Source organism: Scomber japonicus, chromosome 17 (assembly GCF_027409825.1).
Source record: "Scomber japonicus isolate fScoJap1 chromosome 17, fScoJap1.pri, whole genome shotgun sequence".
NCBI classification, from domain to species: Eukaryota; Metazoa; Chordata; class Actinopteri; order Scombriformes; family Scombridae; genus Scomber; species Scomber japonicus.
Window position 1 is genome coordinate 27,227,131 of NC_070594.1, and position 27,422 is coordinate 27,254,552.

General features: G+C 38.5%; 1 protein-coding gene across 1 annotated transcript in view; it reads right to left on the reverse strand.

The window, feature by feature from the left end:
• Positions 1-20,418, reverse strand: part of ube2j1 (ubiquitin-conjugating enzyme E2, J1) — a 48,912-nt gene extending 28,494 nt beyond the window's left edge. The window contains exons 1-2 of the mRNA XM_053337170.1: positions 20,109-20,418; positions 934-1,007 (exon numbers count right to left, since the gene is read on the reverse strand). Of these exons, the coding sequence (XP_053193145.1) occupies positions 934-1,007; positions 20,109-20,139 (105 nt within the window). The 5' untranslated portion in view covers positions 20,140-20,418. The remainder of the gene's footprint in view (positions 1-933; positions 1,008-20,108) is intronic.
• Between the last annotated feature and the right edge of the window lie 7,004 nt (positions 20,419-27,422).

Consider the following 27,422-nt stretch of genomic DNA (forward strand, 5'->3'; position numbering starts at 1 on the left):
CCAAATTATATAAACCACTGCTTCCAAAGTGTTGCAGACAAATGAACAAATTCTAACTGTGTGTTCAGATAAAATGTGAGGCAAATTTTCACCTTGCACCATTCATGCCTATTTGACCACTGGATCATTTGTGTTTATTCGCTCAAACCACCAAAAATACTGACTGTATTATCTCAGTCTCTGATGATCCAACTCTTTCTCTTATCTCTCTAGTCTCTGTCCTTTCTCCTCTCCTCTCCGTATGTTCATTAAGCACATCAAAAAAACCTTGGAATACATAGTCATTTTTGTTTTTTTAAGTGAAACATTTTCAACAATCAGCTTGCACTGTTGGGTATCGGTACTCGATACCTTTATGGTATCAAATGAAATAAATCGATACCAAGTAGTATGGAAACGTCTCCAGTCTACCTGCAATCCATCCTTTTTGCACCCAGACCTAGAAAACATGACTATTTATACAACTATATAGTTGTGTTGACTCTGTATGTAATCGTGCTGCATCTAAAATTCACTTCACCTTCTGTCTGAACACACAGTAAGTGGACTGTATGTGGGTCACTTTTGGCCTTGCTTGAAAAGTGCTACACAATCACATACAATTATTATTAGTGTTGTTATTCTTATGATTTGGGGGTGAAATTGAAAGTGATAATCCCTGAGTGTGGACACAACTACAGTTTACTACAGACAGTTTGGGGGTTCATTTACTGTTCATGTTGGTAAGTTCCACTAACCCGATGGAGGTTTGATTCTTGCTCTGATTTATTTGTAGTAATGTTGCTGTGTTTCCTCTTACTTCAACTTTTTTGATAATAACTGTATGACTAGCAAAGATGATCTGACTGTACATCATCTAAATGTTCAGGACAGGAAGTGTTGTTCAAGTGTCTCTCTACTATCTAATGGAATTGTGTCCTGTGGTGAACTTACTTCCAGTGGCTGGGCATGGTAGTGCTCTGTGGGGTCCCTGAGCTCAGCAGCTTCTTTCATCAGCCTCTTCACAGCTGGTGGAAACAAAGACAACACACAGAGGTAAGTGTACACAGCATGAGACAGTTGACCACATTCCCCGTGATGGTTGCAGCTTATAGCCTCGCAGTCCATCACCTTGACTCGGTTTGAACTCCTACAACTCCGCCCTAAATGTCTGGGTACATTTCCAAAATACAGCAGTTTTAGAAGCCAGAATTCCTGTTTTACACATGCAGAGAGCTGTGTAACAGGATGTTAACACAGCAGGACAGACGAGCAGAGCGTGCACAGAGGACAGACTGTGTGCAAAATCTCTCTGACTGTCACACTCGTTCAGACAGAGGAGTGAAACTGCTGCAATAACAATGCTTTATAAAAAAAAAATGTGCCATCCCGAAATTAACAGCTAGACAAAAAAAGACTAGAAAAGTGTTATATAAGTGCAGTCAATTTAGCATTTAGTTGAGTAACCAGGTAACAGTGGGTTTTCCCCTGAGAGCGGATGTCTTAACTGTCATGTAATCAGAGTGTGGGATTAGATTAATCAGGTTTTCACAGGTCAATTTTACTCTCTGAAAGTTACAGATTCCTCTGTCATGTATACACATAACCAGGTTTCTACTCAGCTTTTTACGAGCAAGCATGAGCACAATAACAGACTGAAGACAGAGAAAACTTGGTGTCGAGTGGGTGGATGAAAGGAGAGATCATTACGCAGAGCGAAGCATCTTCATATCTAAAATAACACAATCCAAAGTGTAGATGTCTCATAAAGTCAAGTTTCCACTGTTTGTTAAATTCAGACACATTCCCGCTGTGATGAAGACTTTCTTTTCTGTCTCCTGACACACCATGTGCTGGATTTACAACACAAGACAAAAAGCAGAGCGTCATTGTGAAACAGAATGGGGCGCGATAATCGTTTTATCTCCATTATCTTGTTTACATAATGGTTTGGAAGCTAAAAGGGCAGCAGGAAGTTGATTTTTCAACTATATAAAAAACACAATACTTTCAAAAAGAAATATTATATACTATATATTTTGTTTTTGCTATAAGTTTATTGAAGAAATATGACAAATTAAAAGCCATTAAAACATCCATTCCAAATCTTCTGATGAACCCAAAGTTTTTGTGTATTGAAAAGTTTAGCTGAAGATAATATGAAGCTTCAGTCGTCCAAATGAGCCAAATCAAGTAGATTGTGAGGTTTTAGGATAGAATTCCCTGGTTTAGCTGAGGTGGAAGGATCGTAACAATAAGGGGGACATTTAGCAATATAAAGGTTGTATTATTTAACTGCAGGGCCAGCAGGGCAAAGAGGTTAAAAACATAATGAATACCCAACCAAACACCTCACACACATACACATGACAGGGATTAAACTGAACATCCTGCAGTTCAATGATTGAGCAAATATCACATGAGCATTGTCTCTTTTTTAAGCTCTTTTAGGAAATGTGTCTAAATAGAGTGATAAGTAGGCTTACATGGAATCTGCACACATAGACTTTCCACGAATTTTGCAGTTTTTCCACCAATAAAGATGCTGTTTGTAAAACTCAAAATAGTAAGACCCAGTGAAATGAATGACTTTTACCCACTTTTAATCCTGTGGCCCTGTATTATTTACTTATGTATGCCAAATACGTCATAAAATCTCTTCCTATAAAATAGTTTCAAATGTTTGCTCATAATGTGCCACAACTTGTGGATCACAGTAACAGCTATATGGAGAGAGATTAGAAGAGATATGTGTGTTGGTGATGAGGATCATTAACATTAAAGTCCCATGTCTACATGACAAAAAGCCATCACTGTAACAGACTGATGAAGCCAGCAGTGTTACATGTTAGGCCTTCAGCTGCTTATTAAGTCTAGCTTTCTGTTTTTGTGGTTTTTTTGTTTTGTTTTTTTATTACTAGCCAGGTTTACATGGAGACTTTTTTTCATTCTGATTGAAGATTTCAGGACAACTGTTAACATGTGACGTGATCTATTCCTATCTGGTGTTTAACATGTGCCACCACATTTAATCAGAACAGATGTTTTGCAGCTGTGTGACATGCGCAGATTGATGGAAGCATCACGTGATTGACCAAAAATGGAGATCTGTCAACTGATTAGCTCAGTAGTTGCTGTTGTTGTGACACAGCTTGATAATACGGCTCTCCTACTGGAGGCACTAAGGAGGAGAAGGCATATAGGATAATACATGAGATAATATTTTAATCTTTTAGAGCTTGAATTAGAAACAAACTCTCCGTCGTTGGATCAGTTGCTCAGCTTGGAACATGATAAAATGATAAATGAATTTGATAAATTTTACCTTTGATTGGATTGGGAAAAGGAATATTCTACCCTCTGAAACCCAATGAAATTCCATTGGTTTGGGCCTGTTTATTCTGATTGAGGTGTAACATGGAGCCGATTCTAATCAGAATATTAGGCTCCATGTAAAGCTGGCTACTGTTTTCTTTTTATTCTAATTGGCTTTTCTTTTTTTTATTATTTTGTTATATAAAGCACATTGAGTTGCCCCTGTGAATAAAATGCACTAGGTTATATAAATAAAGCTGTCTTGCCTTTCCTAAATATGACCAGATATATATGTATCTCATTCTCAAGGCAGAAAGAAAGTCAACACTTCTTTCTTTTTAATTCATTTGTTCTATTGAAGTTGTGCTTAAGGGGTCAGCCGCTACCCCCTGATGACCCATTTTTCATATGCAACCAGCTTCCTGGAACGAGGCGGCGGACAAACATCTGCTTGCATTAACCCTTGTGTCATGACCCTGGCCTGCAAACACAATGCTGCATTAATCTGAACATAAACAACTTCATCACTCTAGGAAGGATGGACACACAAGCCTAGCTGCTGCTGCTGCTGATGATGATGATGATGATGACCACTGGGTGTATTTACTCACACTGTTATAGCAGCAAAGGACAAGAGGACAAACACAAGAGTCCACTGCCTGAGGTTGAGTATCCCAGCATGCTTTAACACAATGTCATGAGTCACAACAACAGGTGCTCATGTCAAAGTCTCAGCCTCACGTTAACAAAGTGCTCATTGCCGCTTCAAAGGAGCTTTTGAGTTATGGAGACAGCAAGGTCAATTTGCTTGCTTCTGCTCTCTTTACAGGCTGTGCTACCAGAGCTGCAGCTATCAGCTACCAGGAAACAAGGATGGGGCTGAAAATTGGAAAGTAATTGTGAAAAGGAAAGCGGAACTAAGAGGTATTCATGGAGGCAAAATTGGTTTGGAATCCAATCGAGTGCGGACTGCCGGGTTGTTGAGCTGGAAACGGAGACTGTGAAATGATGGAGGAGGAGGAAGGGAGGGAGGGAGGGAGGGAGACGACGAGGTGGTGGGGGGTGGGGACGGGCGGGAGGGCAAATGACAGGGGATGAAGGCGAAGGCGAGAGGATGTGGGGAAGCAGCAGTGGAGCAGAGATGGGTCTGACACCACGCAGCTTTCAGGGGGGCACGTGTTCAGTCTGATGCTGCCTGAGGACAAGCGCTCCTCAGTGGAGATGTGAACCAAGCACAGTAATCCTAACATTGGACACACAAGGAGAAATGGAGTGTGTGTGTGTGTGTGTGTGTGTGTGTGTGTGTGTGTGTGTGTGTGTGTGTGTGTATACAAGGCTTCCCCTCCTCCTCCTCCTCCTCCTCCTCTTGTTTACACAGAGTGCACGGGGGTCACAGAGGGCTCACAGCCCTAGTCAAGCTTAAACATATTATAACAATGAGGCAGATGAGAACTTGATAAAAAGCAATTCAACCTTAATGCATCAATATATAACGTCTTGGCATACGCTTCATGTTTTGGCACTTTTCAGGCAACTGTATCCCAGGGTGATAAAACATAGATGTGTTTCCAAGTTTTATAATGAGGAAAGGAGCCTGGACTTCTTCCTCCTGTCGTAAATCTAAAAACTCTATCTACATGTGCCAAATGACAAACACATCTATTTCCCTGAAAGACGATTCCAAAATAGAGGAGCTCTGAGCTGCGCTGCACTTCCATCACAGTGATGAAATAACCTGCTGGGAAATGATTCTTTTGTATGGGTTTGTAATGTTGAGGGTTCAGTTTCAGCTACGAGTGTCCCCTTCTGCTGTCGCTGTGTATGAATACATAACATCCACCTTCATTAATGACAGTTTAAAGCGGTTTTCCGATCATTTGTTAATCTCCAGCTGAAATATGACGGAGCTGTGTGTCCATGTGGTGCTTGCACATGAGAGCCAACACGTTAAATAACAGACAGGAGGCTCAACTGTGCAGTGATCTGTGAACAGCTGCTGTGAGCTCCATCAGTCACCTGCAGCAACGCTACAGTTCAACATGCATGAATGCTGAGTCAGCTGGAGGTAAGGCAGCTGGTACTTGTAGCATGTCCATAAAAAACGACATTAAGTATCAATTTCAATATGTGGAGGATGACAATAAGTGCTTTCTGAATAGCTTTTTATCCGATCCAAATTGAGTATGTAGAGCCTGGCCCATATATCAGTCAGCTGATATTACTGGCCAATACTGGCCTATCACAGATATATCGGTATTGGTTTTTATATAGTCCGATATGCATTTAAAAAGCATTTGATGCTTTTTCTAGTTCAAGTTAAATATATGTGCATTTTTAGTTATATGGGTTTTTCCATTTTATTTGGTTAGTTTAGTTATAATGATTAAACTCCCAGTGTAGTGTCCCAGTAAGTGTTTGATAACTACATTTAAGGGATCAATGAAAATGTTGTATGTATATTTTCTTTATATATAAAATTATCGGCTGACATATTGATATTGGAATTTTTTTTACACCTTAATATCGGCATTGGTATCGGCCCCAAAAATCCAGTATCGGTTGATATTGAGTAAAACTAATCCTTTAAAATTCCGTATTGAAGCCATATGTTTCACTTTCACTAAAGGTAGAAATACTGATACTGATATTATATTATATGTAGTATATATAAGTATATATATATATATAAGTTTAACTGGATTCTCCTGAAACTGACTTGAGTCACCACTCTATTGGTGTTGTCAAACTACAGAAACAAACTATCCACCAGCAGAGGTAGAGAATTTTTAGAGTGGTGATTTGTTTGCTAAAAATAAATCAATAATTGGCAGAGTACAGAAAGACAGCAGCTTGCAGACCGCATGTTAACAAGAAGGCAGTAAAAAGTCTGATTATAGCTGTTATGGAAGTGAAATGATGTACGGCTGATATAATATGCTGGGGAAGTTTGCCCATTTTAACCAACAAAATAAACTGTCAGCACTTGCTCTTCTTCAATAGGCAGCAATATACATAATGTCTGTGAGGAGCACTAGATTTGGGCGAAAGCTGTGTAGAGAGTATATCAATGGTGTTACCATCTTACTAACACTTAGAACTTATTAAAACAGCAATATATAAGTCACCATTCTGGGTACAGCTGCCTAGCCAGCCATGTATAGCCCTTATTCAGATTCTAGAGATTCACATAAAGATTGAAGCAAATGAGGCCTTTCATATGATGACAGTTATCAGATCCTCACTGAGCAGTTTTCATGCTGGAAAATAGTTTATTCCATACTGTTAACACCTCACAGTTCCATGTTATTAGCACATTGTTCTTATCATGTGGAGCTGAATGTTTGATCCTTTCTTCCACATGATTCTGGACAGTAATATAGACTCATGTGTAGTAGATACACAGCAGGGATTCCTCTCATCTGCAGCAACAGGTCTGATTTGTTCAAAAGAGCAGTGATTACACTTTCTGTTAACGGTCCTGATGGTCCTGCTGCACTTCTGCCTCCATTGTTCATTGGACTTATTCCAGTAGTTTTATCTCCTCTCTGTTAAGTCCGGCTCAAATAATTACAGTTGAGTCCGGCTCAACTGTAATAAAATGAGATGACTCATGTTCATCCTCCTGATAGTCCACATGATAATCTTTCATTGCACTGAGGTTTCCTTACAGTCTACATGCAGTGAAGTCAGTCTCATACATGGATATAGATCTCCATGTAGTTAAGTTCATGTGTTTAATTTAGACTCAAACACAAACTTTTCAAGTCATAAATGTAAACTTCTGACGGTAAAAGTGTAGCAAAAACTACTGTGATACAGATTTCAGATATCAATATTATGATACTATTATTAATTTATAGCTGAGATTTGCAGGTATAATCACTGAGAATCATATGAACGGATATGATGTGAGCAAACAGGAAGAGGCTTTTATTTTGTATTGTTTCCTGCTGGAACACTTTAATAAGAACTGGGGCCTGACCGATACTGGATTTTTGGGACAGATCCCAATACTGATATTAGGGAATTAGAAAATTCTGATATCGATATATACTGGCTGATAATCAAATATATACAGAATATATAGATGAAATGCATTTTTTTTACAATGTGGTTATCAAACACATCATCAGTGCACTGAAACACTAAACTTCACTGGGAATTAAATAATTAGAAATTCCTAAAAATAAATAAATAATAAAACACACATACGTATATATTTAAAAAAATCAAATACACATCAATACATAAATAAAATGCTACCTACAAAAGTTAAAAATACTGAAACTGATACATCTGTGATAGGCCAATATTGGCTAACCGATATATCTGCCTGTCTATAATAAGAACACAGAGTTGTGACACATTAAATATGAATATTCTTATTATGGCATTAACATTATATCCAAACTCATAGATTTGAGTTGATAGAATATGATCCAGTCTAACAGTCAGACTATGAACATAACAATAAATCAGAAACTCTGACAAAAACAGGAGAGCTCATAGTCTATTTTTATTAAATTGTCTCCCATGCTGAAGAGAAGATAAAAGCAGCGGATATTCTCTGATAGTAGGAAAAGAAGGCTGCATATCAGCAGCTATGCTGTATGTAGACAGAACCCCAGACACTGGAAGCCAGACAGGAACCTTTTAATGTTGGGCACAAACAGTATCATCCTTAACTCTTGTTAAAACCCAAAAAAAAAAAAAAACTACAAGCAGCCAGTAGCCGGTAGTGCAGGGATCAAAACTAAAAGTGTCCTCATGATGTTTCTGCAGACCACACTATTGTTATGCAAGAGAGAAAGAAGAGGAAAGAAATAATAGGCAAGGAGAGCGAAAGAGCGAAGGAGAACATTTTTTGACAGCAATTAGAATGAAAAGAAAGAGAGAGAGAGAGGGGAGGAGAGAGAAGAAGGAGGATGGGGGTGAATCAGCAGGGAGAAGGTGACGTGAGGTACCTCTTGAACAGAGGCTGTTGTGACTGGAGTGAAGAAAAAAAAAAGTCATTCTACCATTGTGGAGCCGGGAGGGAAAGTTAAATGTTGATTGATATGCCAGTCTTTGTGTGTTTGTGTGTGTGTGTGTGTGTGTTTGTGTGTGTGTGTGTGTGTGTGTGTGTGTTTGTGTTTGTGTGTGTGTGTGTGTGTGTGTGTGTGTGTGTGTGTGTGTGTGTGTGTGCTTGTCAAGTCAAAAAGCAAGATGGAGGAGGAGGAGGAAAGACTGGAGGACATGTGTTGCATCGCTGAGTGTGTGAGAGGGAAAGTGAAAGCTGGTGTTTTTCTATTATTACTCTTTTCCCCTCATTTCATAATTCCAAAGCTTACTTATGACCTTAAAATTCTCTACTACATTAAAAGATTTGAGTCTTTACTCGATGTCCTGTGCTGACTATCACAGAACAACAAATACCTCAATTAAATGAAGAGCTTTGGCTGTACAAGCACACTTAATATATAATGATGTGTGTGCTGGGAGTCTGGGACATATCAGCAGCACTTTGCATATTCCTGCAGACCTCTGCTTAACACTTTTCTAATTCAGCAAATTCATTCATTCTTCCTATTTAAGCCTGAATGACATTAGTGAAATATGTATACTGTCTGTTTATTGTGTTTCTACATTATTGGAAATCCATGTTTAATCATGACATTTACATAAGGCATATTATGTATTGATAATAGCTAGTTTAGTAGTTTGCCTATTGTGGGAATAATTCAAAAAGTTAGCCTTTGTGTTATAACAGAATAAGACAGAATGGAGCTAAATGGATTTAAATAGAGAAGAAAGCTGGCATATTAAAAGAGTGTGACACATCGTCTGGTGACTAAAACCGATGAGACAAGATGCGTCACGGTCTGTCAGACTGAGTGAAGCAGGTGACAATGATTGATCAAATCACATCATGTTTGACTTTGGGGTAATTAATCAGAGCTGTGTGTAACATTATCAGTTTTTACAACAGAGAGAAAAACACAAACAGCTCTATTATTTATAATCAGGTAGAGTAAGAGAGATATTTGACCTAATAGAGTTACTGACAGATCCTGCTGCTTTATGGTATCATTTTTAATTCTAATTAAAAAATAGTTTTGATGATGAGCATGATGATGGTAGAGAAATGTGTCTGTTTGCTTTGGTCTTCAGTGTTTGACAAATATTAGCAAAGTAATTGATGACAGAACACATTAAGAACTCTATTGATTACACAGACAGCAGATGTCCTACTTCAGAAGAAACACATGTTGGCAACAACTAGAGTATTAGAAAGTCCTTCATTTTTATATATATATATACACCACAGATGTTTATGTGCTTTGCTTTTTAAAGCAGAGCCATCACTAAGCTGCACTGCTGTGTGAGATAGGCTCTGTTGTCACATAACAGGCCTGTGTCATACCAGGAAAATACACACTTATCCTCAACCTTCCATTGAGAATGACAATAAAAATAAACATAAAAGCTCAATCTGTTGATTTTGTAGATTAAAATGGTTTGAGTCTAGTTATTAACATGTTCAGTTATTTTTAGCATACATTTATTTTATGAATAACTGTATTTAAAACTAATCCAAAGGCTAGATAAGACATGGGATTAAAAACATGTTCCCCCTTTAAATAAACATATAAGATGACATTTATGTTTCCAGGAAAACAATACATCTTGATAAGCCTTATAGTGAAGGTGTCAATACATGTATAGAAAGAATGAACAAGGTCTAATGGTTCTTACTTACAAAAGTTCTTATCAGTCAGTAATAGGTGTGGTTTTAAATATTAACAGCTATTTACAGACTGTGTGGCTAAAATACACAACAAGCTTAATTCTCCTTTACAATGATTCACTACACGTTTACATGACTACTACATGACTACTTTTTCTCTCTCTGGCTGGTTGCTCCATATTCTTGTGAAAAGCTCTGTGCTGAGCAGCTGGACTTCTATCAGTGAGCTTCATGTTGTTTGCAGACAGAGAAGCGTTCCTGAGGGAAGTCTTGCACTCTGCTGAACTACATAAACACACAGCCCACTGGTACTGTGTGATTTTAATATTAATGTTCAAAATGAATTCAAATTAAACTTTCATTAAAGTTAAACACAGCACAGTGTGTCTTCTTCCACTAAATCATCTTTAGTTAAGCATAACAGTGTGTTCCCTGCTGTATCTAACTGGAGAGTGACCTGATGTGAGGCTTAAGGCTGTATTCACACCAAATGCACCGATCTGGTACTATGAAGCAGCATGTTTTGATGGTGGGGGGTTAATATTTGAGGTAGCAGTGACAAAAAAGAAATATGATCCAGGAAGTTGAGCTTGAGTGACAGATTAATGAATTTAAGGACTTATTAGAAGGCAGCTGGGGTTTTCTACACATATGTGCTGACAGGTAGTTAAAGCAGCAGCTGTGTCACAAGCTTTTTAGAACGACTCATTTCAATATCAGAATTTGATCCATTGAGTCTAGAGATAACATTTGAAAAGTCTAGAAGAGCTGCATCATGAATGGTTTTATCCCTTCCCAGTTAAAATGAAAGTTAGTCTGCTTGTCCTGAATGATGACAAAGCCCACCCGCCTCCAAGCAGGTTCGGGTGACATAGGACGAGCTTTTATAACGACTTCCGAGATGGTCCATCTCAGGCACGACTCAGTGTGATCCAGTGTGTTTAAACTGGCAATTGAGATGCAAACTAATACAGCTCAGCACAGACAAAAGTGCCAATGGAAAGAGGCAGGATTGAACAACTCCAGAAAGTTTTCACGGTTGCAAATGTTTAATCTTTGATTAGGATGAGCATGAGGTAAACAGTCCAATATGGCAGTCATGTTACAAAGTAATACACCAGGAATGTGCAGTCGGGTTGTGTTCTGGCAAAAACTGATTTTGGTTCATCTTCTTTTCCAGACAACCGCTGTGTTTCTTTGCTGCGCTCCATGTTGTCTCAGCTCCCGCAGTGTTAACGCAGCGCCTCTATTCAAATGAATGGGAGGACTGCCGTTTTTCATGCATTGCCGGATTTGGTGTGAATGTAGCCTAAGTAGTCCTGACAGCGCGGGGAGTAGTGGCCTCCTCCACAGATACCCAGCAGGCCTTGGCACAAGCCAGTATGACTGGGCCTTATTCCCACAGCAGCAGCAGTAACAAATGAGGCATTTAGTTACACATTATGGCTGTGTGGAGGAGGGACTGAGTGTGCAGAGAAGACAGACTCCAGAGTGTGACTGTGTCCATCCTCCCTTTCACTGTCTTCTATCTCTACATCCTGTATAGCATGCATTACACTGTTCATCATTTGTTTAAATAGTATACTTTTCATCTTGCTTCCTAACGCAAGAACTACTAAGAAAAAGAAAGTTTTACAAACCTCACCAGTCTAGAAAATGCTGTTGGCAGGGGTCAGAAAGCAAGAGACACTTTTGGGTGATGGGAAGGGTGAGGGAGCTATAGCTTAAAGCTATTGAGCCTAAAACATCCTCTCTATCTTCCTGGTCACAAGTTCTCCACGATTTCCCACTTGGGGAATCCATCAGTAGCCTGCAGAGAGGAATCAGAGGCCGCTCAGAGGTGTGATGGGCTTTCAGGGGCTGGATGGGCACTTCAAAATGAGAGATGTAGTGCTTGGTAGAGTGAACTCAGAGCTTCATTTAGCAGTATCTCAGCTGGCAGCTCCCGCTTTGATGGCAGGGCAGGTGGCACCGCTAAGCTCCTCGGGTCATCGGCAAGATATCCTGGTGTCTGGATCAAACCTCAGAGGGAAGTGTTTGATCTCCACGTGTCAAATCATCTGTTGCTATCAGTCTGTCTGCTTATCCATCTGACTATCCATCAGTCTCGTAAGCTCATAAATCATTTCAATTATTAACTTAAAAATACATTCTGGATTAGGTCTTATTTTTGTAGTATAAATCTTACAACAATACATATTCAATGTATGATATTTTAACATAAATAGACATTTGTAATAAGGTTCTTTTAATTTTGGTTATTTAAGACTAAGAAATGTACTGAGCTGAACATTTTGATGCTTATTTGACATTCTGTACTGGATTTCCTGTTTCTTATTAGCCAACATGCATGCTATTAATATTTACATATATGTGTAGTATTAAGACCAGACATTGATATTAACTCAATAAGGCAACAAAAAGAAAAGTTATGTGTGTTAAATTGGAACTACATAGGGAAAAAAAGTACTGAGCACGTAGGAAGAAAAAGCACTGAAGCTGGTGATTCCACTAAATAGTCCTCGAACATATACTACAATTAGTTGGTTAGTGCCTGTGGCTATTAGAACTTCCACTTTTAAAAAGGGTTAGCCATTTTGTAAGAACCATCTCATGATGGATAGAGGCAAAGAGCTCTCACAACAAGATTGTTGAGTAACACAGAATCCTAAATGTTCCCATAAACAACACTGTGTCCATTAACTGGAAGTGGAAGAAGCATCACTCCACCATCAACCGACCACGCGTAGGACTCCTCTTAAGATTGTTGACCTTGCTGTAAGGAAATTAGTCAGAGGAGAAGCTCAAGATCCAAAGACCACTTGATCTGGAAGAAGTGGGTACGGCAGTCACAGAGAGATCAACAGGCAATGCACTCCACCGCCACGGTCTCCATGCACAATCACCCTCCATTACTGACGAAAAGACGTGTTGAAGCTCGGTCCGAGTTTGGAACACAACATTTGGAGAAGCCTGGAAGAATGCGGTGTAGTCAGTTGAAGGTAAAATTGACATTTTTGGCAATAATACTACACGCCATGTTTGGAAGAGAAAAGGCTCTACATACGACGATAAAAACACCACACCAACAGTGAAGTTTGGAGGTGGAAGCATTATAGGATGGGGCTGTTTCTCATGGTAACGGCAGATTCCAAATTGTTGGAGGGAAGATGACCGGAGCCATGTATGGGAGTATTCTAGAGAAGAATCTGCTGCCATCCACCAGGACAATGAAGAAGAGACGGCGAGTGATGGACGCAGTTAGACCAGGACCCTTCAACTGGGTCCAGAGAAACAAAATAAAGATGTTGGAATGTCAACCCAACCCAATATAATATTTGTGAAGATAAGGATACACCTGCAGACCCTTAAACATTTCATATAGCCAAATTCACATGCAGGATGTGTTCATGTGGTTGAGTGGTTTGCCCTATTTAAACCACAGTATGATTGCTTTGTCAGTGAGGCGTCTGATATTCAGAGTTCAGGTGCCCTTTATGATGGCTGAAAGTTAATGAAACGGGTGTGAGCACAATATAAATATGTACTCGACACCAGCCTTTCAAGAGGGTTCCTTTATTGCGGTGTAGTTGATGATGAAGTAGCAGTTGGTGCCATTCTGATAGTTAGGGAATAAGGCTGTGGAGGTCTTTATTGAATAATCAATCACTTGGACACATGCTTTGTTGTCAGTGTTAGCTGGGTACAGTAATGTCCAGCTTCTGAAGCCGGCCTTGATTGTCTCAGAGAGAACAAGCATCTGGAGCACTTAAAAGGACTGTCAACACTCCATCTAAAATATGTGAAAAGGACATTCAGGTCAGTGGTTATAAGAAAAACTACAATTGTACGATAGTGAAGTTTGCACAAGCCCAGCTTAAGTTCAATGACATGTATTCTAAAGGTTTTTCCTACAACTTCTCTGCATGACAACTACAGTATGGATAGGGTTAGGGGATGATTGTGTGATTGTGTTAGCTAATCATCTATAATCAATGATATGGTTATTAGAAAAGTTTGTTGTAGAAGCACACATCCAGAGTAAGAAAGCAGGTACTGGACTAAATAACAAAATATGTAAAAGCAAGAAAAAAGTCAGCACACTGCAGCTGCAAATGCAGGTAGATTTAATAATACTTTTTTCTTGCTTTAATATATGGTTATTATTGCAACTGAAAACTTGCCCAAGGTTACAGATAGATTGCTGGCGCTTTTATTATGTATAAGGTTACATAAGACACTTAAAAGAGTAATGAAAAGTTCTCTAAATGTATTCAATAGCTATTTATTTGAGGGTTAGGTTAGGTTAAGGCTAAGTAGGCATCATATGTAAACAGCTGTAGGTGCAAATTGCTATAGCAACCCAAGTGCACAGCAATGCATTATCAACTATTAATGAGTAGATTTCTATATGTGAGGTCAATATAATAAGACAAATTCATAGGGTGCAATGGCAAATAATAACTCCTAATGATAACTATATAGTCTGATGACTAGCATGCCTCTGAAATGCAGGTGGAATACACTCTGCGTGCCTATTATGAGTAGTCTAGATGCAATACAGTGATCCAGGAGTGTCCAGATTTGAATACAAATATCTGTAAAATACTCAAATGTCTGAGTCCTCAACCTTAACCCCAATTCAACTACTACCACAATTAAAACAATCAGTATGATATTATTGTTGTGCTTACACTATGTTTTATCATGTTCTGTCTCACTCAACTAACCAAATATAAAAACAATGCCCTCAACATTGATTTGTCTGTACGTCTGTCAATCAATCAATGTAACCTTGTCAAGTCTGTTGCTAGCCTGTAACAATTGTGTCTCTTTCTGACAGAGCCTTGTCAGTATGCTAACAGTTAGCTGTCATGTCAAAGAGAGAGTCAGTCTTTTTTAAGAGCTCCAGGAGGCTTTCTCCTTACTACATCAACTACCCAGCAATAAAAATGCTGCATTCTGTTCTGTAAGGGTACATTTTGGGTCGTGAACAGTGGAAATGTCCATATAAAGATTATATTAAGACAGCCAAACATAGGCGGTGGTTTCACTGAGAGCTCCAGAAAAGAAAGTCTAACAAAGAAGAGAGACTGCAGAGTGTAAAGTACCTGGCAATCTTCTTAAAGGTACCTTTTGTTATTAACAAAGTGCAATTGTGATATAATGTTTGGATGTTTTAATCTTTGTTTGGCCAGCTCATGGCATTGTGAAGACGTAAGAAAGTTATTCTTATGTTATAGTCTATGAACGTATTTATAGGCCACAAACAGATTTATACTTGTTTTTTGTACGTCTGGATGAAGATCATGTGCTGCTGATTCATCCAGTATGAAGGTAGTGAGGAGAGGGGAGGGGGATTCCAGGTTGTGCTTGGATGCACTGTGACAGGCGTTCCAGTGCTCCATATCCCCCTGCTGACTTTCATATCCCATGCCCATTTTTGGTTCCTCCTTCCGGAAAACAGTGAGCCGAGATGACAAGGAAAAGCCCTTTCCACACACAGAAGCCTCTGGCCTCTGCTGCGTTCGCAGAGGTCCGGTCACTGGCCCAAGGCAACAGGGTGATAATCCTCGGACGCCAAATCATCTTATGTAACACACATTTTGAATGTTTGCCACCGGGAATGATTCAGAGTCGGCCCAGAGGGGAGAGAGGAGACACTATTGCATAATATGGAGCCAACTTTAAATCTATGAAAGGCACAGAGGAGGAAGGAAGAGACTCCTCCACAGTCTGAGCACTTTTTACTGCTTCCACTACATTCAGCTAAAAAAGTTAAAGCCTCAAGTACAAAAGACAGATAATCCCACTCTTTGAGTCAGCTCCTAAATTTAGTCAAAACAGTATAGGGTATGATAAGGTACATTTAACACCGCACACTGCACTGGCTGTACTTATTAGAATCTAACATAAACTGTTCAACACTGTGAATGTGAGCATCAGGGATACACACAGAAAAACAAAAAGCTAGCCACGAGTCATAAACAGCTGTAAACATCACTGTATCACTTTACACTCATTGTCTCAGTCTCAGTATTTATCAATGGCCTTCATGGCTGCTTCTACCTTCAAGCAAGGGATGTTAGCAGGAGTTTCCCGATGGAGAAACGTTTAAATGTAATGTAGCGAGTCCTTAGAGGAAATAATGTTACTACAGCTGCATGATGTAGATCTTTTAATGTGGTTGATCATTACATTTATTTAGAGGCTTCTTTCCATCGTCACCCAATGCCTGTTCTAAAAGAGTGCTAACTGAAAGAGACCCATTAAAAGAAATGCTCAAAATAAAACCTCTGAAACAAAGTTAAATGTGGCTTTCACTAATATTAGCAACTGAAGAGTCAGTCTGATGATAAAGTTATGAAGTTACTTAAACTACATTCCTCACAAACTGTCACTAAACTCACAGATTTTTGTTGGTCTGGAAGCCGATTTATCAATATTTATATTTAAACAAAGATGTCATTATTAATATAATTTTGAATAATCTGCTTATTGGACAATAATAAATGCTATAGTGTTATAAGAGACTGTGTGGATGGACTGGATGTAGAAATATTGTATAGAACATGTTTTGAAGAGTCACACTCAGACAACCTGTGTTATGATATCCTATTGTTATGAACATAAAATGCACTGAGAGCAGTCACCATGACGATTATAGCAGTAAAATGAGCTGCTGATCCCAGTACTGTGTGGGGAAACATCACCTAATTATAACTGTGGTGTAAATGGCACTCAGTGTTTGTCTGGCCGCTTTAAAAGTATAACAACCTTATGAATTCAGAGATAACAATGACACCAGATCACAGCACAGGTTAGTTCCTATCATATATACCAACACTGAACTGGGACACCTAATACTGAAATGAACAGCAGCAGAACTAGGTCAGAGACATGCTCCCTCTATGTGACTGACTGTGTTGTTAAAAGTTCAACTAACTAAATGAGTGTGTATTATTCTAACATGTTGTAAAATACGTGAGGAAATGGTGATGAATGTGCATGAAGAAGAAACCACAGTAAGAGTAGTACCACTGATACAAGAACTCTGACTCTAAATATCAAAACTGAGAACTAGACACACCAGTTCCAACTCAGTGCTTCCAAACAAATCATGAATGTCTGGGGAATTAAGCACCTGTGTGTGTGTGTGTGTGTGTGTGTGTGTGTGTGTGTGTGTGTGTGTGTGTTCATACAGACAGAGTTGTACAGCTGTAGAGCAAACATTAAAAGGCGCCCTCCAATCAGAATCTTTCCCCTTGTTAACATGTCCACGTGTTATAAGACTTATCAGTAGTGAAATAAACAGTCAGCATCATAGCTGAGCATTTCCACTTGAAACTGCAGTGTACTGAGGACAGTTTTAAGATGTGCAGTGAAGAGTAACGACATGTCGAGTTAAATAGCTGGGTGCAGTATATTGCTGTTTAGCCAAGTTTCCATCTGGAGAGAAACACAACAGTTCCTCGTCTCCTGCTGAATGCTCAGTTTCAGTTGGATCACATCTATTTTGTTATTCGGTGAACGAACGTTGACCTGAAAGAGCGATGGAACAGCTGGCCTGGTCTCGTTAGCTTTTAGCTTGGCTAACACGGCGGCCCGCTAACCCCTCTTCTGCGTCTGTGCACACCTCTTCCCCTGACCTCTGAGCTGTTGCAGTCTGCTATGCCAGTCTGCTGCTGCAGGAGCCGCAGTCTGCTTAGCGCTGTGCTAAGCTACAGTGGAAGTGATGCAGGCCAGTTGTTGATAGAGTTCAGAAGTTGGGTTGGAAAGTACATTGTTGGCCAAGTTGGACTGGCCTTGATACCTGCAGAGCCCCTATCACTGGAAAACATATCCTGCATGATAACACCTGAATGTGAAAGAGGTGCAGTGGAAAATCTATCTGTTAATGTGTAACATTCCACAAGACCTTATAATCATAATAATAATAGTAATAATACCAAAAAATTAAAGGGGAAAATAACTACTAACTGAATATTCACATGTGTCTTGCAGCCCATGATTGTCTCCTAATTATAGGTCATGTGCAGACACATTTCCTCAGATGGCCCCACAGGCCTGTTCCACACTGGGACACACACAGAAAGTTTGAAATATGAATAGAAAAACAGACAAGCCACAAATGTCAACATAAAGTCATGCATGCATTCAATATTCATTCACTTGCATGCTCCTAAATACCACACATAAATAACTACCAAATGAACTTATGTAAACTTTATACAAACTTTGACTTTCTCTGCTCTGGGTTTTTAGGGAGTTTGTTCCTATTCTGAATGAAGGTTATAAAGCTGAGAATACACCATCACTGCAGTGCTACGGGACTTCTTATGACATGCATCAAATGCTGCCCCAAGCAACAATAGGAAGAGTCAGTCTACACAGTTACCTGAAGTACTATCAGTACAGCACAGGACAACAAAATACCATGGGTGAGCTGCCTATCATAGTTGTCTATTTTTAATTCATAACTTGAAAAAAATAATCATTTGAGCAGCGAGATTATGTTTTGAAAGCAGAACAGCAAACAAATCATTGTTGCCATGTAAACACAGGTCCAAGCGGAGTAGTTCAAACTCTACAAAGCTCTCAAACTCTCACAAGCTACAAACTAGTAAATAACTCATAGTTTGGCCAACATGTGCAGCATCTTGCACCAGCTAATCAGGTGCCTGGGGGAGGGGGGCTGACAAGGGTAGCCTTCAACTAGTCTACTATAATATTCATATACATGGACATATAGTAACATAGATGTACCTAAGTACAGTTTATTTTAACGCTTGTAATCTAAACACTGAAACCAATCATTTATACTTTCATTAATGGAAGTATAAACTGTAGGTTGAACCTCCATTTATTTTTTTCTACTTCTATTTTATTCTATTCTTCTTTAGTAAGTGCATTTTATTTCACTACATATACAATCATCTGCAACTTTATTAGGTACACCTGTGCAATCTACAACAGCTATACAGCTTATACATTTTACATTTTTTGTTGACATTGTAATAAAAGTGATAATTCTACTTTATGTTTATTACTGAGGTCGTACTGAGCGATGGTGGTGTACTGGGGGTGCATTTATTGAACACCATTCAATATAATGAATCCTAGTACACCACCATCACCCACTATGACCTGAGAAATGTAGAATTTAAGGCAGAGCTGCTGTATTGGATTACATTAGATTGCACAGGTGTACCTAATAAAGAGGACAGTGAGTATACATATATGATTTATTCAAGAAGAATACAATTTCTATAGTCTTTTCTTATTTAAAACATGTGTAGTCTGTCTAACTATGTCCCAGTCACTTTGCACATTATCTTATTTCAGCACAGTAATCCTTCAATGCAAATGTTGCTAAGTTTCAGTTTTCAGTTTCAGCATTAACACAGGGCAATGATAACGGATACTCACAGGGCTACACAGAAGACCTCATGTAAATTAACACCTTCACAGACAAAAGCTTGTACTTTTATTGTGTATAAACCTCAGTATGTAGACTCAATCTTCCACACACACTACTTTCTTGCATAAAGGCTCACATTTATAGTGCATGAGTACATAAAAACATAACCCAGAGAGTGTTTTTTCCTTGTTGTATGTATTTAGTCACACATCATCTTCAGCAGTGTCATTTTAGATAAACCAAACACAGAAAAACAGCTGCACATATGGAGTTTTAATACTGCCTGTGACTCACTTGTTGCTAGGAAAATAACACATCTACTGAATGAATACTTACAGTTACACTTTCAGTACTTCACTTCTGTTCCAATTAAAGATCATTCAAAAGACTGTAGCTACACAAGCAGACGTGTCCTCAACTAAGCGCACCACGTACTCTTAACAAGTCAAATAACCCTTTAAGCCCACAACAATAGCCATGTCAATGTCAGTATCATATGGCAACGAACACATTAATATCCGATTATATACGATTAATATCACTGCACCAATGTCGTTTAGAAGAAGGGAGTTCAGCTGTGTTGAATAATTGAGGAATGTCAACAGTGAACTGCTGGGTTTTCAGCACAGAGCTACAGAACAACATGGCATTTAAAAGTGAGCTTACCTGGACTCTTGAGGTTGTATTTATTCTCCATGCTGAGAGCCGTCGAGCACTCTTTTTAATAATGAAGTGCTGCTGACTTTCTGTTGCTAACTCGCTAGCAAACTTAGCTCCTGGCTACCAATTTCTCGTTAGCTTAACTCAGCACCTCCAGCTAGCTTGGTTGGTTTCTCTAATAAGAGCAGGGCAGCGGCAGCCGTGAGTCGTCCGCTTTGGCCGGTGTGAAGCTCCGGTAGAAGGTGTGTTGCAGCCAGGTGTGAAGGAACTATAGACGGCCTGTTTCTAAAGTTGTCAGGTTTTCAAACTGTTTATTTGACGCTAGGTTTCGCGTGACGTCGTTTGTGGAAACGTAAACAGGAAGTGACTCAGTGGCTGCTGATTGGCTGGTTGGGTCTCCACTTCTGAGCTGCCGCATGCGCATTACTGCAAGAGATGTTTCAGCATTCAGTAGTGTCATGATGGAAGAAGGCCTGGTTTTGATATTTAATCACCAATAAAGTGACGGAAATATTATTTAAACTCGTTCATAAAGTATATTCAGCTAAAATCATCTAAAAAGAGATTTAAAAGAGACACTGATGTGAGTTGTAGTATTTGTTATGATATGTCCAGAAACTACAACCCCATTCAAACCCCCCTAAAACCAAAAGCAATTAAAAGTGTAACACATTGTGCTATGTTAAAAATCTTTATATATATCCCCATAGCGTTAATTATTAATAATAATAAATAATAATAAATTTTATTTGATGGCGCCTTTCATGGTCACCTTACAGAGAATAAAACATCAAACATTATTAACACCAGACATCAACCTAAAAACAAGTGTAGTGCACAGTGTCAGAGTGAATATGCCAGTTTGAACAGGTGTATTTTGAGTTTGCATTTGAATGTTGTGATGGAATCTGACTGTCTTATGTGTGGGGGGAGGGAGTTCCATAGTTTGAAGTCTTGGGCACCCATGGTGCTGAGGCGTGATGTGGGGATGGTTAATAGACCAGCAGAGGTTGAGCAGAGGGTGCGGGAGGGGCTGTAGTCCTAGAGGAGGTCGCAGAGGTAAGAAGGGTCTAGACGGTGGAGGGCTTTGTATGTGAGGAAGAGGTTTTTGTAGTGGATGCAGTATTGTACCGGGAGCCAGTGAAGTTGTATGAGAATAGGGGTGATGCTTTGGAGCCGATGAGCAGGGCCTCGGTTTTTATTGCCGTTGAGCTTCAGGAAGTTCCTGTTCATCCAGCTCCGGATGGCTTCCAGGCAGGTGATGAGGGAGGTGGGAGGGATGGCAGTGGTTGGTTTGGAGGAGATGTAGACCTGAGTGTCATCGGCATAGCAGCGAAAATGGGTCCCATGATGACGGAAGGTTGTGCCCAGGGGGAGTAGCTAGATGTTGAAGAGGAGTGGACCCAAGACTGACCCCTTGGGGGACACCCTGTGAAACACTTGAACACCCAGACTTGTGGTCCCTTATTAATTTATAGTTGTAACATGTACATTTTCTTTACATATACATTCTTTGTATTTGGTATGGTATGTACCCAGGATCTATATGGTTTTGTATGTTGTGTCCATATATTCTTTTTGTTTTGTTTTTTGTTTCTTGTCAATAAAAAAAGTTTTAGGAAAAAGAAAGTTAAAAAAAAAACCTGTAACCACCTTTCAGTGGTCGTCCAGTTTAAAAATAATTTTAAACTATTACAGTATTTGCTGCTATAAAGAAAGAAAGAAAGAAAGAAAGAAAGAAAGAAAGAAAGAAAGAAAGAAAGAAAGAATATTGATTTAATAATTCTTTTGTGACATCATTTTTCCAATATAATATAATTTCAGAATTTATTAACATACTCACCAGCATACATTGTGTTGAGCAAACATCTAATTATTAATTTTAAGACACAGTTACATTGTGGGTGCATATACGTTCTTTTTTACAAATACATGCTAATATTAGTAATTAGTTACATGATCAAAATTAAAACAAGACACTATTATTACTAACTATTATGACCCCTCCCTGCAATGTTTCTACATATACAGGACCAGTTTGGACACACCTACTCATTCGATGGTTTGTCTTTATTTTTCCTGTTTTGTGATTGTAGAACATTACTGACATCAAAACTATGTATTTAAACATATTCAATTATATAGTGAATAAAAAGCATGAAACAAACCAATATAGCTTTCATATTTTAGATTCCTCAAGTAGCCACCTTTTGCTATAATGGCAATTTTGCACAATCTTGGTTTTTACAGCTTCGTTAAGTCATCACCTGGAATGCTTTTACAACTGCTTTCCAACAAGCATAAATTGCCACAGTGTCACCAGCGGAGCAACAACACACCATCACACCTCCTCCTCCTCTGCTCACCTTCTCTGCATCTCACAAAGTCTTTGCTGCAGCTAGAAAACTAGATCATACACATGTTTTTAATCATACACCGCATTATGTATATTGTATCTTATATTCAAACTTAAAAATTTAAATTGCTGATGGAAGTTCTTCCTAACTGGTAAGATCCCTTTGAGAGGTGCTGTCAGGTGGAGAGGAAAAAATATATTCCATGATAGATATTCCATGTCTCATCTGCTGTTTAATGTTCCCTGCTTGTTATTTTTATGAAGTCAAGGTAAAAGACAGTGACAGTCATTCTACTCCATTTGGCTTTAATAGATTTGATACAGCAATGTTGTTTTAAAACCTTTCCACTACTGCAAAATGTAATCAATTTAAGCACATTGAAACACTCATCGATATCTCTCCACTGATCCTTCTTTCTGTTTAGACCTTACTGTCTCCATCCTGTCACCCTCCTCCTGCCACCAAACATTCTGTGAAGATCTGAATATGAGAAAAAAAAACCTCACTATCTGTCTGTCTGCCTGTCTCTCTCACTCAATATTAATGCAAAAGTAATTCAGCGGCTGAAATGTCAAGCAAATGTCAGTTTCAGAGATGAAGCAATACACAGAAATCTGTGAGTCACAGAGCAGGCTATTTTACCGAGATTTCACAGAGATTTTACTGATGCTTTAAAAGCTTTATAGAGGTTAATATGACTTACTTTGATCTTGACCTGCTTGTGACTTTGTCCTGCCAGTACAGATGAAGTTTGGACCATTTTATTCAAATTTAAACATAGGATTTGTAAAATTACCAACTTAACTAAATTATAGTTTCCACATGGCAGGATTGATGAGCAACTACAAAAGATACATTTCGGGTGTTGATCGATGATTAACAAAATAAGAAAGCATAACTGTTTGTTTCAATTGGCAACACAAAATTAAAGAGGACCTATTATGTTCATTTCCAGCTCTATATTTTTTTTATTCTGGGACTCAAATAGACTTCAAAAAACTCCTTACTTATCTCATGTCAGCCCTTTTTGCAGCCCCTCAGTTCAGCCTCTGTCTCTAACAGGCAGTTTTAGCTCCTGTCTCTTTAAAGGACCAGTGTGTAAGATTTAATAGAACCTTTTGTTTCTTCATTTTATTAAAAAATGTATTTATTTTTATATCGGGACCATGTACAGAAAAAAACGGAAACATTAAAACATAGAGTAAAACTTAACATCACTCAAATAAGCCAACATACTATTCATACCCACACAAAACACACAAACACACCTAGTGTTTATGTTGCAGATTGCAACCAACTGAAGGAAATAAAAACAGGACAATCCTTATTTTCAAGACATACCTATGTCATGACCCAGTGGCTCAAGATAATCCACAGACCTATTTTCTTTCTACCGAACTACGCCCGCCAACCGTCTCACCACGCAGAAGGAGCATGCATGTACTCATGGTTCGTGTGCATGTGTATGTGTGTGTGATCATATGTGGATATTAAAATTTGTGCTTGGGTACAGTATTTTTTAAGGAGAAAGAGAGGAAGCGGGCAGAGGGGGAGGGAGTGGGTTGCAGTAGCAGGACAGCATACAGGGGATAACAGGACTATGGTTTGAAGACAACATCTTGGTGCAGTTTGCCTCATTGGATCAGTATTATTAAGACTACATTTATTATTACAATTATAAGCAACATCTTCACATTTTCACAATATTTGCATTGTCTTTTACATTGGCTTTGAGCTCCTACAAGATCCTCAGGAGGGTGCTAGCCCTTTACCGGTCCAATCCCTGTCAGAACCGTCCTCCAAACCTCAGTAGTGCTGGTTCATTTGGGACTTACAGATATATTCAAATGCAGCTACATTAAAGCTTTTTTTCCATTTAAGCAACACATCATCACATTTACCTCAAGACAATTTGTGGTCAAAATGTTATCATATCCACATAGAATTAAAGAGGATTTAACAACATTGAGCCAGTATTTTTCCATCCTTCTGAGCAGATACATATACCTATGATCTATACAGACTGTATGGATGTGAGTAACCCTCTTGGTGATTGCTCTTGTGGAGATCCAGTCCTCCACACAGCCTCCAAGCAGGCGGTGCAGCCCCATCACTGTCCTTGAAAATGATTTTCTTTATCCATAAAAGGAGGGAGCTTACCTGTCCTTTGTCTGGGAGTATATTATAATGTCTTTTAAATTGTTGAAACAGCAGAAAAACACAAACTATGATGCAACATTAACCAATGATGAGCCTATGACTGAAAAACACTGTGCATCATCATTTCAAAAGAACCACTGTGCAAAATGAATTCCACTCAACGTCATATTTCCAGATCATATTGCAAAGCAACAAAGGGATGCTTGACCACTGGCTCATGCCGCACCACATCAAGTGCAAACCAGTTCTTCTACATGTGTGCCCACGCACTTCAAGCCTTGCAGTTGATTGCTCTAGTCATATAAAGATGCCAAGGGCATTTTGCTGCAATGTCAAAACCCACAGAAGCTATACACATGTCATATAGAGCAGTGACCTTGCCCTCAACGCATGTTCTTGCTGCATGATGTACATTCATAAAACCAAGGTTATTGGAAATAATATGTGCTCTGCATCTTGTATTCCTATTCTCTCTAATTGCTCAGTAATTTTTCAATAATAGTAGTAATGCAGTCACCTGCCACTTCATTAGGTACAACTGTGCAATCTGATTCAATCCAATACAATAGCTCTTCCATAAATTCTACCTTTTAAGTTTCTACATTTTCAAGTTTTGTTTACATTGTGAAAAAAGTGATAATTCTACTTCATGTTTATTACTGAGGTTGTACTAAGTGATGGTGGTGTACTGAGGTTCATTATATTGAATGGTGTTCCTAATATTTGGCCCCCCTCATGTATGTTAATGGAGTGGACAAAATATTAGGAACACCATTCAATATAATGCACCTTAATACACCACCATCACCCACTATGACCTCAGTAATAAACATACAGTAGAATTATCACCTTCTTAACAATGTTAACAAAAACTTAAAATGTATAAACTTCATAAATGAATGAAAGAGTCATGATGTTCCAAGAATAAACTCATACATTAGAGAAAAAGTTACAATATAACCCCAGAAAAGTCAGAATAATTAAAATATCATAATATCATATTGCAACAAACCAAAATCGTCCTACAATGCAATGGACAAAGAAAACGGAGGAGTTTCCATGAAGTTCCATCAAGGTTTTTTTTCATCATGAGGCACCTGTGACTCAGGAGGTAGAGGTTCAATTCCCAGCTCCTCCAATCCACATGTCAATATGTCCGTGGGCGATATACTTAACCCCGAACTGCTCCCAATGTCTGCACCAATAGTATATGAATAGGTTGGCACCCTGCATGGTAGCTCCTGTCATCAGTGTATGAATGTGTGTGTGAATGGGTGAATGTGACATGGAAAAGCACTTTGAGTGGTCAAAAAGAGAAAAGTGCTGTATAAGTACAGTCCTTTTACCATCAGTCTTTACACAAAAACATTTTGCTGGGATGAGATCATGTTTAACCATTGACAATCCTGTCTAATGTAAATTATATATGTATACAATATATTAAATACAGCAAATACTTTCCCCAATTACCAGTATGTTGTTAAAGAAATGGATTATGTTCATAGACTTATGTTTCTTTCCACTGAAAGGAGTGCTATATTTGTGTAACACACAGATGTCATTTTATCTGTAAAAAAAACAAGACCATGATGCTTCACTTTAGCCCTAATCAAGTGCTGCCAGTGTCTAAAGTAACCATGAAACAGTTCAATCATGTTGCAGATTGTATATTGTAGAGAAACAAATGAAATATGTTGGCAGTGCACATTTTTCTGATCACTGTTAACATTTTGACACTTGCCAGAAAATTAAATGAACTCACATTATATTAACATTATCTGTGCAGCATTGCAGCAGATTTGCTGTTGCAAATTAACGAGCAGATAAACAGAATTTCTGGGGGACAGAGTTGCCTTGGGATCAGAATGTGTGACAAAATCATTTCCACTTATAAGCTTTTTTTTAAACCACAGTCTTCACCAAGTAAATGGAACTGACTCAAGTGTTATTACGTGACCTAAGCATGGAACACCTGTCTCTTTTTTCACCACATGTACTGCTCCAACCTGAACCTACATGAACCCACCTGCCTTGTTGGTGTGGAGGAGGGTACAGCGAAGGAAGTAGGCAGTGAGTTCCAAGAAGTGGATGATTCAAACCCCACTCTGACTTAAAACCGAAGTTTCAAACCTGGAGTAATTGACTTTTTGGCCACCTGGGTGGAATGCAACAAGTGGTAAACACAACATTTGAAACAACCTTATAAAGTTGTCATCTCACACCAATTTAGACAACCAGTAGACACACAGCAACAGTAATGTTCACCTTGCAGAGTCATGTTTTAGGCAATTGGACTCTCCTCTTAGCTTTGTTTTGGTCTTCACCTGTGAGCCTCTGAGAAAATATCTAATTCAGCAGCTAGTCTACAACATTGTCTGCCATGTGTTTGGTGCTGGCCAAGTAGTGTATGGTGGATTTATCAGAGCTTCTTCACTGAAAAGTCTTCCATTCCAAAAGTATTTTTATAGTGTTTTTATTTTATTTGTTTTGATGTTTAAAAATGTTGTTCTACTTTATTTCATGTTATTTTATTATTCTTTATTATGATTTAATACTTTTGAACTTCTTATTCCATTTTGTATTTGTCTGTTTATTTTGTCATTTTAATGTCTTTTTTTAACCTATAGTTTTAGTCTATGTTTTGTTAAACTTTTATTTTACTCTATTTTAACCCAGTTTTTACTCTTTTACTCCAAAATTTAATAAACTGTTAACTATTATCTCTTAGTTTTATTTATTTATGTATTTATTTTTCTTATTTGCTTTACATTATTATTATTATTATTATTATTATTATTATTAT